Consider the following 18,966-nt stretch of genomic DNA (forward strand, 5'->3'; position numbering starts at 1 on the left):
ACTTGAGAAAACTGATATTTCACCCTTAATGCCTTTCACCTGATACTTTAGCAAATAAATTATGCATAGGGAGTGTAAGTAAATCACTGCAATTCCTTATCCATTACCACACATATTTATGGATGAAAAAAATTGATGCATAGCTTGCCTTGTCTTTTTCCTTTTAAACTTGTGGAAAATTAGTGGCTAAACTGAGAATTAAGGAAATCAAGTTCAGATTTTTCAAGATTCTCTGATTAATCAAACATTGCCCTTTATATTTGGCAAAATAGTCGTTAATGACATAATTTGAATTTTGTGACCCATTAAAATGGTCTTCGGTCTTCTATATTGAAAAAAATGGTATTTGTGTTATATCTCACTTTATTCTTTTATGAAACATTAGGAGTAGGAAAGCTTTTATGCTTACTGAATCCCTTACTTAAAAAACTATGTTGGTGACAGTGAATGTCTCTCAAAATAAAGCTGTGAGTATTTTAAATGGACAGAAAACTGTTTTCTGCTGGGTTTGCATGTGTTTATAGATGTTGAAGCAATTAGAAATGTTTTTTGCATTTAAAAATGACTTTCTGTGTTTTCCCAATATAATTACTAAGACATGTTCCCTCATAAAATCGATCATTTTCAAATCATGAAAATAAGAATATATTATGACAATTCATTAATATAGCAGCTTCATTTATTTGGCAGCAGTATGATAGAAAGCTGGCGCTGAGCTCTGAATGGAGAAGGGTGCGTCTCTTTCCCTGGCTACCTGTTAGGATTCTCCTTTAGAACCATCTTTTGGCACTTCCAGGTAAAAGCCAGTTTCATGAGCCAATGTGAATTGCTTTTAAGGGTTTTTTTATTTTATGGCAGCATTATTTGTTTTTCTTCTACCTTGATTTTTGAGCTTCTGTCAATGTTTCATTATTATGAGGAAAAAACCATTCACCTGGAAACATTGTAAAGATGAGTGAAGAAAATTTATTATCAAAACTTGTATTTTCATAATTTCTTTGTAAGTTTATTCCTGAATTACAGTTTTATTGTTTAGGCTAAATAGTTTTTTTCTTGTGGAAAGTGAAATCTTGGCTTGGAAGCACTCAGTCACTCAGGCTAGAAACTGATCTGTTATTCTTGACTTTTCTACCTCCTTCATCAAAGCATATCCATTCTTTTCCAGAAAATTTCCTGAACCCATCTATTGCCTTCCTTTCTCCATCGTTACCACTACTTTACTCAGGCTCTCACCTTTCCTCGCCTGGATGTAACATTGCCTACAGTATTCTTCCAGTTAGTTGCCAGTCCCTCCCCTTTCTAATTATTTCCCCACACTGCTTTGTTTCTCAAGTGTAAACTGGATTATGTCAGTTCTTGCCTCACATCTTTTCATGATTTTTCACTGCCTGCAGAGCATGGGATACAGTCTTCTCACCATCTGCCTTTCTTGTGTTGTATCTAACAATCCCCCTGCCCCCCAGCTATCCTTAACTAGTTCAAATAGGTTTAAGTAGCTGTGATGTTTATTATCACCTCCTCTAATGCAGACATAAGTAAGCCTTTCTGATTATAGATGAGTAGAGGAGAAATGTCATTCCTAATTCTGATACTTAACATCCTCATTTCTATCATATTCATCCCCACCCCCGTGGGTTCCATACTTGCCCACACTAGGCTGGTGGCCTTCTTTCTATTACGTGTATGTCTTTTTTATAGAGTTTTTATTTTTTATTTTTGAGACAGGGTCTCAATCCCTCATCCAGGCTGGACTGCAGTGATGTGATCATAAATCACTGCAACCTCAAACTCCTAGGCCCAAGCAATCCTCCCACCTCAGCCTCCTGAGTAGCTGAGACTACAGGTGTGTGCCACCACACCCAGCTAATTTTTTTTTTTTTTTATAGCGATGATGTCTTGCTATATGTTGCCCAGGCTGATCTCTAACTCCTGGGCTCAAGCGGTCCTCCTGCCTTGGCTTCCCAAAGTGCTGGGAATAGAGGCATGAGCCACTAGGACTGGCCAAAAATATTTTTAGAAGTTTGATGTCTACACAGTTTAAGTCTACTTATATTCTCTCTGTAGGCATTTATACCAATAAAGTCTTTGCATTCATCGTTGCTAGCATTCTCTTGCTTTTTTTCTTTTTTTCCTTGAAATTTAGCCCTTTTGTATATTCTAGTGAGGTGTGGAAGAACAAGCATTTTATACTGTCATTTAGGCAAATGTATATGTCCTCTTTATATGTCTTCTCTTTGTACTTAGTATAGTATGCATTAATCTGGGCTGAGAACAACTTCCTTGTGGCATAGTAATCATTTGGCTTCATTTACTCAATAACTATAATTCTGTTTGTACATCATTTTACCATTTATAGAGGCCTTTCATATTTGTTTATTTGATCTGAACAATCCTGTTACATCATTGTAATCACCACCTTCAGCTGATAGACTAAGAAGCTGAGACTTATAAGGGTCAATGGCATGGCCTAGTACTTCCCAGCTGGATGATGGCTCCTCTACAGGATCATGCTGTTGTCTCTCTTACAATCCTGTTATTTCTGTACTTATTGGTCAAGACTGCAATTGCTCTTTGTGCTGGAGTATGCTTTACTGATTTTAATTAGCACTTTGGATACATTATTTCATTTGATTTCCCCAGTATTTCTGTTAATTAGGCAGGGCTGGCATTATTAGTGCCATTTTACAAATAAGGATGATGCAAATCAGAATGGTTAAGTGACTTGTCCCAGTTTGCAGAACTGGTATTTAAAGAACAAAAACCAGCTGGGCGCAGTGGCTCACGCCTGTAATCCCAGCACTTTGGGAGGCCGAGGCGGGTGGATTACGAGGTCAGGAGGTCGACACCATCCTAGCTAACACGGTGAAACCCCGTCACTACTCAAAAATACAAAAATTAGCTGGTCGTGGTGGTGGGCTCCTGTATTCCCAGCTACTTGGGAGGCTGAGGCAGGAGAATGGCGTGAACCCGGGAGGCAGAGCTTGCAGTGAGCCGAGATCGCCCCACTGCACTCCAGCCTGGGCGACAGACAGAGCGAGACTCCGTCTCAAAAAAAAAAAAACAAAAAACGAAACCAAGAACATGTCTTCATACTCCTAGCCTACTGCCATTCCCAATGCCCCATGCTGCCTCTTTGCTCTACTGTAAGACATGTTGGAAAAAGAAATAACATTTTTATTCCTGAGATTTCACTGAAACAATTATCTGGTTATGCTGTGTACTAAAGTCTAAAACATTAAAGTTAAATGGCAGCTATCAATTTAACTTTGCATGAGTTTTATATGCCATTGTGCTACTGCAATTAATGGAATGCATAGAATCCAATAACACATTGTCAGAAAGGTGTTACTCAAGGGAAAGATAATTCAAGGCAAGGGAAAATAATACAAGAGGAGATGTGTTTTAGGATATGGTCTCATAGGGGAAGAAGAAGAATTTTTTCTTCAAGCCCTATAGGTTGGAAAGGACCCATGTAACAAAAGACAGATTAATAGGAGAAAAACAAACAAGTTTATTAACATTTTGTATCAGTTTTCTGTGCTTATAACAGAATATCTGAAATTGGGTAATTTATAAAGGAAACAAATTTATTTCTTACAGTTATGGAGAATGGGAAGTCCAAGGTCCAGAGGGTGTACCTGGTGAGAGCTTTCTTGCTGGTAGGGACTCTCTGAAGAGTCTTGAGGTGGTGTAGGGTATCACATGGCGAGGGGGCTGAGTGTGTTAACATGCCAGCTCAAGTCTCTCTTCCTCATTTTGTAAAGCCACAAGTTTCCTTCCCATGGCAACTCATTAATCTATTAATCCTCTATCCATTAATCCCACCTCTCAATACTGCCACATTAGGGATTAAATTTAAACATGAGTTTTGGAAGGGACAGATATTCAAACCATAGCACATGTGTGTGCTATGGAAGACATATGCATGGAAAACATCCAGAAAGTAAGTGGTTCTCAAAAAAGGTGCTTTCAATTCAAGTTTACATAGCAAATTCAACTAAGAGCAATACATTTCTAGAGAAGTGACATGGCAAAGGAAAAGGACTTTGAGTCTCTGGTGGCAGCAACTTGTGAGAAGGCAAATAAATGGGAGATAAAGACCAGTTGGTAAAGCTTGTTCATATAGTTTCCTCTGGTATCATCTCCACATAATAAGAATCTGAAGTTATCTTCACTGATCAACCTTTGTTCTCACTGGTAAAAGGTGGGCAGGATGACTTTTGTCTTTGTGAATCTGTGTTTTGCTTTTAGGCAGATAGAGGGAGGGCAGAGAGCTTTCCTGAATCTGCTTCTTCTTAAATTGCCTTCGCTCAATAATCCTTCATATTTTGTGGGGTGGCATCTTCTGGTTTCCTTCAGTATTAGTCTACTCATTCTGCTCTCAGAGTAATTCTCAGGTCCTTCTTAGCCTGTAGGAGGAGGACTTGCAGGGAGGGGAAATCTGTACCTTTTTTTTCTTCTTTTTTTTGATACAAGGTCTTACTCTGTCACCCAGGGTGGAGCATGATCTCAGCTCACTGCATCCTACACCTGGGCTCAAGCCATCCTACTGCTTCAGCCTCCTGAGTAGCTGGTACTACAGGCATACACCACCATGCCTGGCCAATTTTTGTATTTTTTGTAGAGACAAGGTTTTGTCATGTTGCTTAGGCTAGTCTTGAACTTCTGGGCTCAAGCCATCTGCCTGCCTCAGCCTCCCAAAGTGCTGGGATGACAGGTGTGAGCCAGCTATATTGTGGTTTTGCTTCATAATCCATACCCATTGTTTAATCAGTAAAATTGATTGATTATGGAAACAACAGCCTGTCTACAGAGCATCTTGAGCGTATATGTGGTTCAGCAGGTAGAATCTGTAACTGAGCAGATAGAAAGTAGTATCTGGATTTTTTGTTTGTTTGTTTGTTTGTTTGAGACAGAGTCTCGCTCTATAGCCTAGGCTCGAATGCTCAGGTATGATCATGGCTCACTACAGCCTTGATCTCCCTGGCTCAAGCAATCCTCTTACCTCAGCCTCCAGAGTAGCTAGGACTACAGGCATGCCACCATGCCCAGGTTTTTGTTTTTGTTTTTGTTTTTGTTTTAATTTTTATTATTTGTAGAGACAGAGTCTTACTCTGTTGCCCCGGTGGAATTCTTTATGATCATAATGACTTTTCACTCCAGGGTTTCCCTTTAGTTGTGGTATTTGTATAATCTTTGGTTTGATTGTGAATTTCTATGTAATCTAGCAGCTGTTTTTTGCTATGTCACACCTGCATGCACCTGAGTCTGTGTTCATGGAGTTGGGCATGAGTAGTGTGTTGTGTGAAGGAGGTGAAACATTACTGAGGTGGGTGGCTTAAGGTAGTATATACCAAGTTATGTTTCCTAATTTGAAGATAATCATGCAGGAAAATTTATTATAGGGAAGAGGATGATATGGTGCAGTGAAAAAATGGGGAATTAGGAATCAAAAGGTTTGAGTTCCCACTGCACTGCTGACTTGCTTTCTGATCCTAACAAGTTTCTAACTCCTCCAAGCCTCCATTCATCAGATGATATACAGAAACGCTCTTTCAGGGGGTTGCAAGGATCTAATTAGAGGCTATTGAAGGCTCTTTGTACACTGTAAAATGCTATTCAGATATTATTTATTTTAATAAACAGTGATTGCTTTATGTCAGGCTCTTTAACAAAAATTCTTACAATTCAGACCTCCTATCAACACTGCAGAGCAGGCATTATTATCGCCATTAGTCAATAAGGCACCTGGCATACAGAGAGTAACTAAGTAACTTGCTCACCTACTACTTTTAAGTGATGATTCCCAATGTAAGTTCCAGCTGCTTTTTTGCTATGTTGTCATGCTGTTAATAAAGGATAAATGGTAGAGGTTTGAACTTTAACAACAACTTGGATTATGCTTCTAAAAAAATGGAAGTGGTGCTCTAGACTAGGAGTCAGGAGGTTCAGACTGTTACTATATTTTTCTATTATTTTGGGGTAAGTTACTTAAATTAATTTCATTAAATACGTTTAAAACACTTGGCTATGTTTCTGCTAAGGTTTACATGTAAAATGCTTTCTTATTTTAATCATTTTCAGAATTTAAAAAATTTCCTTCGAAGGGATCAAAAGTATTTTATGAATCTGTTTTAATATTTTTTTTTCTTTTTTTAAAGTCATTCCTACACTGGCCAAGATTACAGTACCCAGGGAAATGTTGGGAAGATTTCTTTAGATCAGATTGATTTGGTAAGTAGAACATTATTTTAAACTTAGAACTTTATCAATGGAGGGAACATAGATTTTCTTAAATCAAAGACTTTTGGGTGAGGAGATAGAATATTATTTCACTGCTTGCTGATTAATTTTAAAGAAAATCCCATGATTTTAAAAAATCATAAGAAAATCATTTAATCAGAAAATTATCTGTACTTTTATGAAAACAGAATTTAATCAACTATTCCAAACAGGAATTCTTTTAAATAGCTAAATGGAGTTTGTGTTTACATTTAAATACTGTATACATTTAATAAAGGGGAAATGGAAAACACTAAGTGTATTAGTTTGTTAGGGTTGTCATGACAACGGAAATTTATTTTCTCACAGTCTAGAGTCTCAAAATCCAAGATCAAAGGGATAGTAGGTTTGATTTCTTCCAGGGCCTTTCTTGTCTCACAGATGGCTGCCTTCTCCTTGTGTTCTCCTGTGGTTTTCCCACTGCTTGCATACATCCCTGGTGTCTCTTCTTTTTGTAAGGACACTGAGTATGTGAGACCAGGGCCCCACAGCCATGGCCTCCTTTAATCTTAATGAGTTCTTTAAAGGCCCCATCTCTAAATATAGTCACATTTGGAGCTACTAGAGGTCAGGACTTGATATATGAATTTCAGGGGGAGAGGACAATTCATCATCTAGTGTAGGCTACGAGATTAATAGATAGCTTATTTTAGCATCATTTGACTTTGTGGTTCCATAGGGTAGCGTACTTTGCCATACTTGTAGAATTTCTCTTTAATACATAACAGCATTTGCACTCCATACACAAAGGGAAAATAAGCCAGCCATAAATAATCTTGGGTTAGACGACTACCAAATTATTCACAATAAATTAAAAATACACAGGGATTTTAATGCTTGGAAACAAGAACTGTAATAAGACTAGTAGAGAAAGAACGTGAGTTTGGATCAGAATGAATAGGTCATCTTCCACTTGAAAAATTATAAAAAAGTACTTGCAGTTAATATGTCTAGAAATAACAGTAGGGTTGCCTACTTTACACAGTTGATTTGTTGATTTGAAATTTGTTCTCAAAGATGTCCCATCTTTTAATTTTTTTATTAAACACTTATCTCTAACAGTCCGCTTTCTCACTTCCACTCATGTGATTTGTGCTTATATAATGTGAATGGTTGGAGGTTAATTCTGTTCTTAGTTCTAGCTAGATGTTTCCCCATTCACAAGCAAATGTGAATTTGGTTGGATACTGTTGGAGTTCATAGAAATATTAATTCATTTAATGGATATGTATTGAGCCCATCAGTTATGTAGCAGCCATTGTGCTGTGGATACAGAAGTGAGGAAAACAGAAAATGTCCCTGCCTTCATGGACCTTACATGAGGGAGAGGGACAACATAATAAATAATAAACGAGCAATATAATATTAAGTGCTATGATGATGATCCTGTCATGGGTCTGTGCCTGAGACCCCGTGGTGAGTAATACAGATGTATCTTTTTCTGGACTGCCTCCTAACTCTGTATCTATATTGTTTGATCTTCACAACAGCATGTCATTTGCATATCCCTTGGTATTTGCAACTCTTCTCCAAATGTTTTCTTTAGTTTTTTCTTCTAACAAATCTGGCTTTCTCAATGCTGTTTCCGCTGTGGGCCTCTTCAAGTAGAGACAACTTTCCCCCCGAGTTCGTATATAGGTATGCGGTGAGTGTCTTTCTTGGTCCACATTTCTCTGCCTTCCATTGTTACAGCTCCAGCTCCTTTAAAGCCCTTGTGATCTTATTATATCATCTGATACCTCCTTTGTTGCTATTCGACCCCCTCCCCCCACATCTGTATTCGTTGATGATTTGAACACCTAGCTAATGGTCTTGTGTACTGGCGCTATTGTTGTTATTGTTCTTGGCCTCTGCAAGATCCAAGTTGATAATTTATCCCCTATCCTGGACTTATGATTCTTTTGTTTGCTTGTTTTCCATGATCATTTTTCTATCTGTATATAGCCAGACACTATCTTTTTAATTTTTATTATTTGGACTACTGCCCACACCTCTTAAGTATCCCTCCTGCTTCCATTCTTACTCTCATATAGTCTTTTCACTACATAACAGCCAGAGTTCTCTTTGTGTATTGAATCACATCAGTCTTCTGGTCCGAACCCTCTAGTGGGTTTTTATCATATGTAGGCTTAAATCCAAACTCATGTTGTGGCCTCTGAAGCCATATGTGCTCATCATTTCTATTTTATCTTCTGCTCCATTCCGGCTCACTCACTTGCTCTGGTCACATGGATCTTATGCTCTCTTTTAGCACACCATGTTTATTCCTTCTCAGGATCTTCATTTCACTAGAATCCAACTTACTTTGTCTTACTTGAAATGCCATCTCCTCAAAAAGGCTTCCCTGGCCACCCAAATTGAAGTACCTCTCCCCTAATCACACTTGATTTCATTTCTCTATTTCATTTCCAGTGTTTTGGCATCAGATGTTATCTTCTTAATGTCTGTATTCATTGTCCGTCTCCTCCTATTAAAAATAAGCTCTTCGAGGACAGGGTTTTTGACTTCTTTGTTCACTACTGGTTCCCCAGGGCTGTACACATAGTAAGTGTTAAATAAATATTTGTTGATTGAATGAATAAGAAGTAATCAAGGAATGTGCCAAAAGAAATAGAAATTGAGTTGGGTCTTGAATGATGACTTGGCTTTGGCTACATGGCATGTGCATGAGAAGGGTGCACCAGGCAGGGCTAGCAGAGTGAGAAAAATGAGAAGCTACAGAGCATGACTGCATGGTCATGGGATAGTGAATAATCCAGTGGACTGGAGCCGAGGACTCATTTTGGTGTAGTAATAATATACTGGGCTTTCCCAGGCTTCCTGTCACAGTGCTTCTGTGGTGCTCAAGTTTTGCCCTTGTTGGAGCCCTCATTTTATCATTTATTTCATGTGTTTAACTTACATAGTAGTGAATATAATAATTGTGGTGTCTTTTTCCTTAACTGAATTAAAGGGGACAATTAGGTCCTAGCTTATTTTCCAGAACACTTAATAAATAATTGTTCTGTTATGTATAATTGAAAAGTAGTTATTGGCCAGGCGCAGTGGGTCATGCCATCTGCAATCCTAGCACTTTGAGAGGCCAAGGTGGGAGGATCACCTGAGGTCAGGAGTTCGAGACCAGCCTGGCCAACATGGTGAAACCCTATCTCTACTACAAATACCAAAATCAGCTGGGCATGTTGGCAGGCACCTGTAATCTCTGCTACTCAGGAAGCTGAAGCAGGAGAATCGCATGAACCTGGGAGGCAGAGGTTATAGTGAGCCGAGATGGCACTGCTGCACTCCAGCCTGGGCAACAGAGTGAGAGTCCATCTCAAAAAAATAAAAAAAGAAGAAAAAAAAAGAAAGATAGTTACCAGATATTGAGGAAACCTTGCATGTTCATACTAAGGATGTTGAATATTGATTGTATGGATTAGAACAATGTTTAGAAAAAAATCAGATATTAATATGAAGGAACAAAAATGGTCTCATGAAAAGGAGCTGAAAGGCTTTCTAGTTAGTTCTACCAAGGGAGGATATAGGTCTGAATGAACTAGACTGGGGATGGAAAAATTCAGAAGTTGTTACTGTAAAAGAATGAAGAGAAACTAGATGGTCACTAGAGGGAGCAGCAAAGTCAAGCAAAGTGAGACCTGCTCTTTCTTATAGATGAAGTGAACTTGCTAAGGCATATGTGAGGGAGTAAGAATTTAAGTCTTGGGAGGATATTTAAGGAAGTCATAGAGAATGCAATTGAAACCGTAAGTGAAAAATTAAAGTAGGCAATGATATTTCATTTTTGGCACTAAGGCACTAACTACACTTTGTTCCTTTTAACTTGGTTTCTTTAACATATTTATTTGAATTTTCCTTATGAGAAGTTTCTCTTATTTTTGTATTCTGCTTTGTATTTGAGTTATCTTAAAAGTTCATCTGCTATTCAGCAATTGTACTTTTATCTCAGGGAAATGAAATCTTATGTTCACATAAAAACCTCTTCAAGAATGCTCATAATAGCTTCATTTGAAATAGCCCAAACTGGAAACAACCCAAGTGTTCTTCAATGAGTGAATAAATAAATTATGATACATTCATACCATGGAAAACTAGTTAGTAATAAAGAAGTGAGCTTATATACAACTTAGATGAATCTTGAGGGAATTCTGCTGAGTAAAAAATGACAATCTCAAAACAATACATATTATATGATTCTATTATACTCTTGAAATGACAAAATTATAGAGATGGAGAACCAGATCAGTGGTTGCCAAAGATTAGGGAGCTGAGGGAGGGGAGCAGGGTGCAAAAGATAGATGGGGGTGGTTATAAAATCATGAGAGATCCTTGTGGTGACAGAACTGTTCTGCATGTTGACTGTGGTGGTGGATGTATGAACCTACATGTGACAAAACTGTATAAAATTTAATACGGAAGTAAGTGCATGAGTACAACTGAGGAAACCTGAATAAGACTAGTGGATTGTATCAATGTCAGTATCCTGTTTGTGATAATCTACTGTAGTTGTATATGATTTTATCTTTGGGGGAATTTGGATATATGCTATCTCTTTGTATTATTTCTTGTAACTGTATGGGAGTCTGTAGTTAACTTCAAAGAAAAAGTTAAATTAAAAAAACAGGTAAAATAAATTTTAATAGTATGTTATTTAATCCAAAGTATCTAAAATATTATATTAACTTGTAACCAGTAAAAAATGTTAATAAGAAACATCTTATACAGATAAGAGTCATCTGTAACCACAGTAATAAAGTGGCACTTTCTTATGGTGTTTGTTTTTTTATTCCAATTAAATTGAATTAGGAACCATAACAAATATTACAGGGGACCTGATAAGTCTTCCACTTAACTTAAAACTCTACTATTTTTTCTTGTAGCTTTCTACCAAATCCTTCCCACCTTGCATGCGTCAGTTACATAAAGCCTTGCGGGAAAATCACCATCTTCGTCATGGAGGCCGAATGCAGTATGGCCTATTTCTGAAGGGCATTGGTTTAACTTTGGAACAGGCATTGCAGTTCTGGAAGCAAGAATTTATCAAAGGAAAGATGGATCCAGACAAGGTAATTTTGAAAAAAAATATCAGAGTGGTACCTGATATTTTAATTTGGTCTGAAAATGAAACGGTCTATTTTTTTTTTTAATATGCTCCCTGCAATGTAGTTGAAAATTCTAAAAGGATAAATGTGTTGACAATTCAGTTTAGATAAAAAGAAACTTGCATATTAATCTAATACAAAAGATTGGGGAAGGAATGTTTTCCTTTGTAGGTATACTGCCAGTAGTAATTATAAGACTGAAATTTCTTTCAGAGTTATTTATCTGTAGGAATGTATGTGTGTCTATACATATGCACATAATGTTTTGAGCACTGGGAGATATCATGAACAAATAAAATGGAACAATTTAAAATATTTTCTATTATGTTATGCAGAATCTTTTATAAACTTTTGTTTTTTTTTTTCGAGACAGGGTCTTCTTCTGTTGCCCAGGCTGGGCTGGAGTGCAATGGTGCAATCATGGCTCACTGCAACCTCGACCTTTGGGCTCAAGTGATCCTCCCACTTCATCCTTCCCAGTAGCTAGGGCCACAGGTGGACACCATTATGCCTGGCTAATTTTTTTCTTTTTTAAATTTTTTGTAGAGATGGAGTCTCACTATGTTGCCCAGGTTGGTCTCAAACTCTTGGGCTCAAGCCATTCTCCTGCCTTGGCGTGCTGAAGGGTTGTGATTACAGCTGTGAGCCTGAGTCATCATACCTAGCCTATAGAACATTTTTAGATGGACAATAATTACTATAAACCTGAACAACTGTTTAAAAACCCTATCTGCAGTGCTTATATTCCCAATCCTATGCCTTGTTTCTCTTTAATAGTGCCAGCTAATAACATTTTACTTGGAAATATGATTTCTTGCCCCTTCTATGCCATGACACTGTGGTATGAAGAACATTTTTTACTGTTTATTTCTTGATTTGCTGCCTCCTAAAAGTAAATTATGGAAGAAAGAATATTTACCAGGTACATTTTATAGTACTTTATTATGTTTTATGTTAGTTTGCAAGCATTGCCAAAATAAAATACCGCAGACTGGTTGGCTTAAAAAACAGAAGTTTATTTCCTCACACTTCTGGAGGCTGGAAGTCCAAGATCCAAGTATTGGCAGATTTGGTTTCTCCTGAGGCCTGTCTCCTTGGCTTACATGTGGCCTTCTTCTTGCTTTGTGCTCACATGGCCTTTTCTCTGTGCATGTGCATCCCTGGTGTTTCTTCCTTTTCTTATAAATACACTAGTCTTACGGGATTAGGGCCCCACACTCATCTGATCTCATTTAACCTTAATTATCCCTTTAGAGGCCCTATCTCCAATTACAGTTGGATTTGGAGTTAGGGGTTCAACAAATGACTTTTAGGAGATCACAATTCAGCTCGTGTCTGTAGCTATATGCTTTATTAAAAAGCATAGATTTTTAAAAATAACATTATAAAAAGCTGTTATAGTTTTTTCAGATTTGTTTTAAAAACTGTCTTCATCGACAATTATCCATAGAATCTTAATGAAGTCACTTAATAGGATTTTCTTTGAGCAGTTTTGGATAATGTTTTTTATATTTCTTTTAAAGGTAATTTATTCTAATTATAGAAAATATGAAAAATACAGAAAAATTCACCTGTTATCCTCCAATTTGAAATAATTACTGTCAACATTGTAGCCTTTTACTCTAGTCTACAGAACTAAACACCACTGCTTTTCACCATTCTAAAAATTGTCATTATATTATGATTATATTTGCATATTTTTGACCAATCATTGAAAATATCTTAATGAGTTACATAATATATCCTTTGAAAGTGATGTAATTTGTTTAATCATTCTCCTATTGTTGGACATTTGGTTGTGTCTAATTTGACTCTGTTATATATGTTACCAATATAAATAACAGAGTCAAATAGCTAATATCCTGTGGACATAGATAATTGATTATAGTTTTGATTATATTCTTTGTGTGTGTGTGTGTGTGTATATATATATATATATATATATATATATATATATGCATTCACCAGGAAATAAAATTATAAGAAACTACACACAGCTGGGCAGGTTGGCTCATGCCTGTAATCCTAGCATTTTGGGAGACCGAGGCAGGTGGGTCGCCTGAGGTCAGGAGTTCAAGACCAGCCTGGCCAACATGGTGAAATACCGTCTCTACTAAAACTACAAAAATTAACTGGGTGTGGTGGCAGGTGCCTGTAATCCCAGCTACTGGGGTGGCTGAGTCAGGAGAATCACTTGAACCTGGGAGGTGGAGGTTGCAGTGAGCTGAGATCGCACCACTGCACTCCAGCCTGAGTGACAGAGCGAGACTCCATCTCAAGAAAAAAAAAAAAAGGAAACTACACACAATTTTAAAGTTTTAATGCATGCTGTGAAATGACTGTTCAGAAAGGTTTTAAATTAGACCCTCTTCAAGCGATGTGAGAATTTTGCTCTGCCATTGACATCATTATGTATTATTAACTTAAAACAGTTTTTGATCTTTTTATTAGGAATTTGATGTCTTAAGTAGGTAGATGTATTAGGGTTCTCCACAGAAATGGAACTGTGTGTGTGTCTGTCTTTCTGTCACTTACACGCACATGCACACAGACATACACACACTCACACACATACAGAGCGAGCAAGAGAGAGAGAGATGGGGATTATGGAAGTTGACAAGTCTCAAGATCCGCAGTTGGCAAGTTGAAGACCCAGGAGAGCCAATGTTGTAGTTCTAGTCTGAATCCAAAAGCCTGAAAACCAGAAGAATGATAGTGTACAAGTTGATGCTTGAAATACACAGGTGTGAACTGCATGGGTCCACTTATATGTGGATTTTTTTCAATAAGTATATTGGAAAATTTTCTGGTGATATGCAACAATTTGAAAAAACTTGCAGATGAACCACATAGCCTAGAATATCAAAAAAAGTAAGAAAAAATTAAGTATATATGAATGTATAAAATATATACTAGTCTTATTTACTAACATGAGATGTACAGAAATCTATTGCAAAAAGTTAAAATTTATCAAAACACATGCACACAAATGTACAGACCATACATGGTGCTATTCCCAGTAGAGAGAAATGTAAACAAATGTAAAGATGCAGTATTATAACCTACATAAAATTAACGGTAGCACATTCTGTACTACTATAGTAATTTAATAGCCCCACCCTGTTGCTATTGTGGTGAGCCTGTAAGTGTTGCAAGTATCTGCTTAAAACGCTCTGTGATTGCTAATCATCTCAGCATAAGCAGTTTGCACAGTAAATTGTATATTACAGTAAAGTGATCTCTCACAGTTCTCGGGTATTTTTCATCGTGTTCAGTGCAATATCTTAAACCTTGAATAGCACCATGGGGCTCATAGGAAGTGTCACTAGTAATGCTGGAAATGCTTCCCCAAACCAGAGAAAAGTAATGATATTACAAGAAACAGTTGAATTGCTTGATATGTAATATAGATTGAGGTCTCCAGCTAAGGTTGACTGCCATTTCAGACAGATGGTTCATCTTGTAAATAGATAATGTAAACTTATGGTATCGATCAATGTAGTACAGTACTGTAAATGTATTTTCTTATGACTTTCTTTCTCTTTTTGTATTTTTAGTTGAGACGGGGTTTCACCATTTTGGCTAGGCTGGTCTTGAACTCCTGACCTCAGGTGATCTGCCTGCCTCAGCCTCCCAAAGTGCTGGGATTACAGGTGTGAGCTACTGTGCCTGGCCTATTATGACTTTCTTAATTTTTTTCCTCCAATTTACTTTATTGTGAGGTTACAGTGAATATATTTAATACAGTGAATATATGTAATATTCAAAATATGTGTTAATCAGCTGTTTATGTTATCAGTAAGGCTTATGGTCAACAGTAGGGTTTTAGTTGTTAAGTGTTTGGGGAATAAAAAGTTATACATGGATTTTTAACTGTATGGGTTGAGGGGTGGAGGTTGTTGCCTATAATCTCTGCATTGTTCAAGGGTCAGCTTTAGTTCCAGCTCAAATGCCAACAGCTTTGAGACCCAGGAAGAGGCAATGTTTCAGTTTAAAAAATGAGGCCCCAGTTTAAGGAAGTCAGACAGAAGGAAATTCCCTCTTACTCACAGGAGGTCAGGCTTTTTGTTCTGTTTAGGCTTTCAACTGATTGGTTGAGAATTATTCACATTAGGTAGGGCAATCTGCTTTACTTTAACTACCAATTCAAATGTTAATCATATCCAGAAACACCCCCTCAGACACACCCACTGTAATGTTTGACCAAATGTCTGGGCATCTCATGGCCCAGTCAAGAGCTGGGTGGTTGTTGTGTTTTGTTTTTTTTTTTTTTTTTTGAGACAGAGTCTCGCTCTGTCACCCAGGCTGGAGTGCAGTGGCACAGTCTTAGCTCACTGCAACCTCTGCCTCCCAGGGTTCAAGCAATTCTCCTGCCTCAGCCTCCCAAGTAGCTGGGATTACAGGCATGCACCACCATGCTCAGCTAATTTTGTATTTCTAGTAGAGACGGGGTTTCACCATGTTGCTCAGGCTAGTCTCAAACTCCTGACCTCAGGTGATCCACCCGCCTTGGCCTGCCAAAGTGCTGGGATTACAAGCGTGAGCTACTGCCACCATGCCTGGCTGGCGAGCTGGGTTGTTTTGAAGTGAAAAGAGAGAAGTTGAGCTAGCATTTTAGCTTGGTTTGTGCTATAAATTGAGAGAAGAAAAAGGAAAGTAGAGAGGGAAAACCAGCTGCACCAGCCTATATGGACACTTACCCTGAGTACTAAGTCTTTGGCTTGGACACTTGTTCATTGACCTGCCTTCTTTTATGTACATCTGGAATAGCCTGTGTAGCAATATCATCAGTAGTGTTTTTTTTTAACTTGTATGTTTAAATTTTTTTATTATGGAATTTTTATTTTGCAATGCAAACTTTTTTCAAAAATTCTTATAAAAGAAAATAAATAATTTTTTAGTTTTCTAGATAACATATAGTCTATATTTTTATTAGCTTATTAATTACAGCAAATGTTATTTTGACTAAAGGATTATAAGACACATTTCTGACTTTCTATGACTATTTAGTGTTCTGTTGTTACATAGTCCGTATTGTAAATGTTCATGTTTTTCCCAACTATATCGTTTACATGTTTTTTCAATGACATGTAATAAACTAAGGCATACTAAATTACAATATTCTCTAATTGAACCATTGTATCTATTTGTTAAGTGATACATACAATTAAAAATATTCTTAAGAGGTATAAAAATTGTTGGCTTAAAATACTGCTTATAGGATATTTTTTAGGATGATTATAGAAGATGTTAAACATTTTTTATAGTGCTAATTAAAGGACTTGGGTGTTGAACCCAGCTCGAATGATTTGAAATAACAGCTTCTGTTTGGACAGCTTATGTCCTAACAGTGTAAGAAAAATGATGTGGTAACAGTCAATTTCAACTGGAATTTTTCTGTACTATTGTTTCCCAAATGATCATAATGTCTGATTTCTTTCTCTTAATATTTGTGTCCTCATTGTGACTTATTTGAGATGCATTGCTATGTGAGTCTGAGCAAATATTTTGGGTACTTAGCCAGTACTTTTGAGTCAGCAGAGACTGGTATAATATCTCCAGCAATTTTGAGCTCTAACTCTGCAGCTACAACTACCTTTCCTAGATATACTGCCTGGAACCAAATACTTCTTTACCCTAACTTCTAACGCAGCTCTGTTCTTGAATTGACTGCCTGATCGGTATCTGTCTCTTCCTCCCATCTTTACTTACTTGTGCTTGTTGCAGGCATTTTTTTTTTTAACACTTTGCTTTTAAAACTAATGTTATACTTAATGTTGGAGGGGAATGTGTTGTCTGTATTCTAAAATAATTTACACCTGTATTAGTGTTTGTAACTGTCATCCAAAGTATAAATATTAAAGTATTGTGTCTCTAGATACCTTTTATTAAGGTTAAGCAGTTTTTGTGTTATAATGCACATAATTTCTGTTATAAACATTTTTGAGGAGTAATAATGGATTGTGGAAGCAGCTTAAGGTTCTGATGCTCACTGTTATTTTTTTATTAGGAATTTGATGTTGTAAGAGTTAAAGAAGGAGGAAAGAAACACGAAAAGCAGCTCAACAGTCAAAGACAGGTTTATTTTGGAGAATAAACCTGAGTGGGGCTTCTGGCCGAGTTTGGTCAGTAATGCTGTCTCTTACAGACTGAGAGTATTTATTGGTGAGAGAGCTTGGAATGTTTCTGTGTGGGGGAGAAGTTTATGGCGGGGTTGGAATGTCTCTGGTCGGAGAGGAGATTATGTTGGGGCTGACATCTCTCCAGCTGGAGGGGAGGTTATCTCGGGGCTGGCATGTCTCTGGTCAGGGAGGGGTTTGGCGTGTTTCTGGTCACAGATGTTATTTGTGGTTTATGGTCATGCTGACTTTAGCCATCAAGCTGATGCCCTTTGGATTTAGGAAGTTTTTGATCAACGTAAATTTTAAAATGATGGTGCTTGTCCAAGATGGCAATGCTCCTGCTCTGTCAGATGTATTAAGTCAGTCCTATGTATGTAAAAATTAGCCATCTGTCTATAAAATGCTTATTCAGAGTTACTAGTTTGGATTATTTTTCTTGCCTTTTGAAACTATTTTCCGGCTAGCATATATATTCCAATAAATGATATTGGTTACTTGCTACTAGATTATGTTCTTTTAATTTTGGGTGCTTATGACTACCTTATATTTATTGCTTATTTATTCATTTATTATCTGTATCCTACAATTAGAATGTAAACTATATAAAAGCAGGTATCTTGTCTTTCTTGTTGACTGCTGCATGTTCAGGCACCTAGAACAGTGCCCGACTCATAGCAGGCACTCAATAAATGTTTATTGAATAAACTAATACATGGAAATTTCCATATTATTTACATAGAAATAAATTTTCATGCATGTTCATAGATATTATTTATTTATATTTTGCTGAATACATGGTAAATTCTACCAAATCTTTAAAGTTTAGCTTTCGATATGAGAAAAAATAATCTTTATCTGTTTTGGTTCTTTTTAGATAGAGCTGTTTCTAACAAGTTATAGAATTTAAGTCATTTTAGTTGCTTTTTTATTTCTAAGAGCAGTAGATCTCAGCATCAGCATCATTTGGGAATATGTTAGAAATATAGATTCCCAGAATCAAATTTGTTGTCGTCCATGTATTTTTCTAAATCAAAATATGGATTGGTAGAATATACAAATATACAAATATTTAACATAGTATCATATTACGATTCTTATAAAAAGTACAGAGAAATATATTTGTGTGTATATGTATATACATAGATACATACATATGTACATATTCCATCTACTTGGCATAGATCATTTAGCCGATTTTTATTGTGTGTTTATCATGAACATATACCATTCTGAAGATACTGAAATAAAAGAAACAGCGCTTATTTATGAAGACTTTCCAAGACCTTATTTTATTTATTATAATTATTTTTGAGATGGAGTTTCGCTCTTGTTGCCCAGGCTGGAGTGCAGTGGCGTGATCTCAGCTCACCACAACCTCCACCTCCTGGGTTCAAGCTATTCTCCTGCCTCAGCCTTCCAAGTAGCTGGGATTACAGGCATGTGCCACCAGGCCCGGCTAA

General features: G+C 37.0%; 1 protein-coding gene across 3 annotated transcripts in view; it reads left to right on the plus strand.

Annotated features, from left to right (window-relative positions):
* PRIM2 (DNA primase subunit 2) overlaps nt 1–18,966 on the plus strand; it is a 427,261-nt gene that overhangs the window by 307,650 nt on the left and 100,645 nt on the right. For all 3 annotated transcript variants that reach the window (XM_063604933.1, XM_055113695.2, XM_055113696.2), the window contains 2 exons: nt 6,162–6,234; nt 11,163–11,348. In XM_063604933.1, the coding sequence (XP_063461003.1) occupies nt 6,162–6,234; nt 11,163–11,348 (259 nt within the window). The remainder of the gene's footprint in view (nt 1–6,161; nt 6,235–11,162; nt 11,349–18,966) is intronic.

This window comes from Pan paniscus, chromosome 5, assembly GCF_029289425.2.
Source record: "Pan paniscus chromosome 5, NHGRI_mPanPan1-v2.0_pri, whole genome shotgun sequence".
In the NCBI taxonomy this organism is placed as follows: domain Eukaryota; kingdom Metazoa; phylum Chordata; class Mammalia; order Primates; family Hominidae; genus Pan; species Pan paniscus.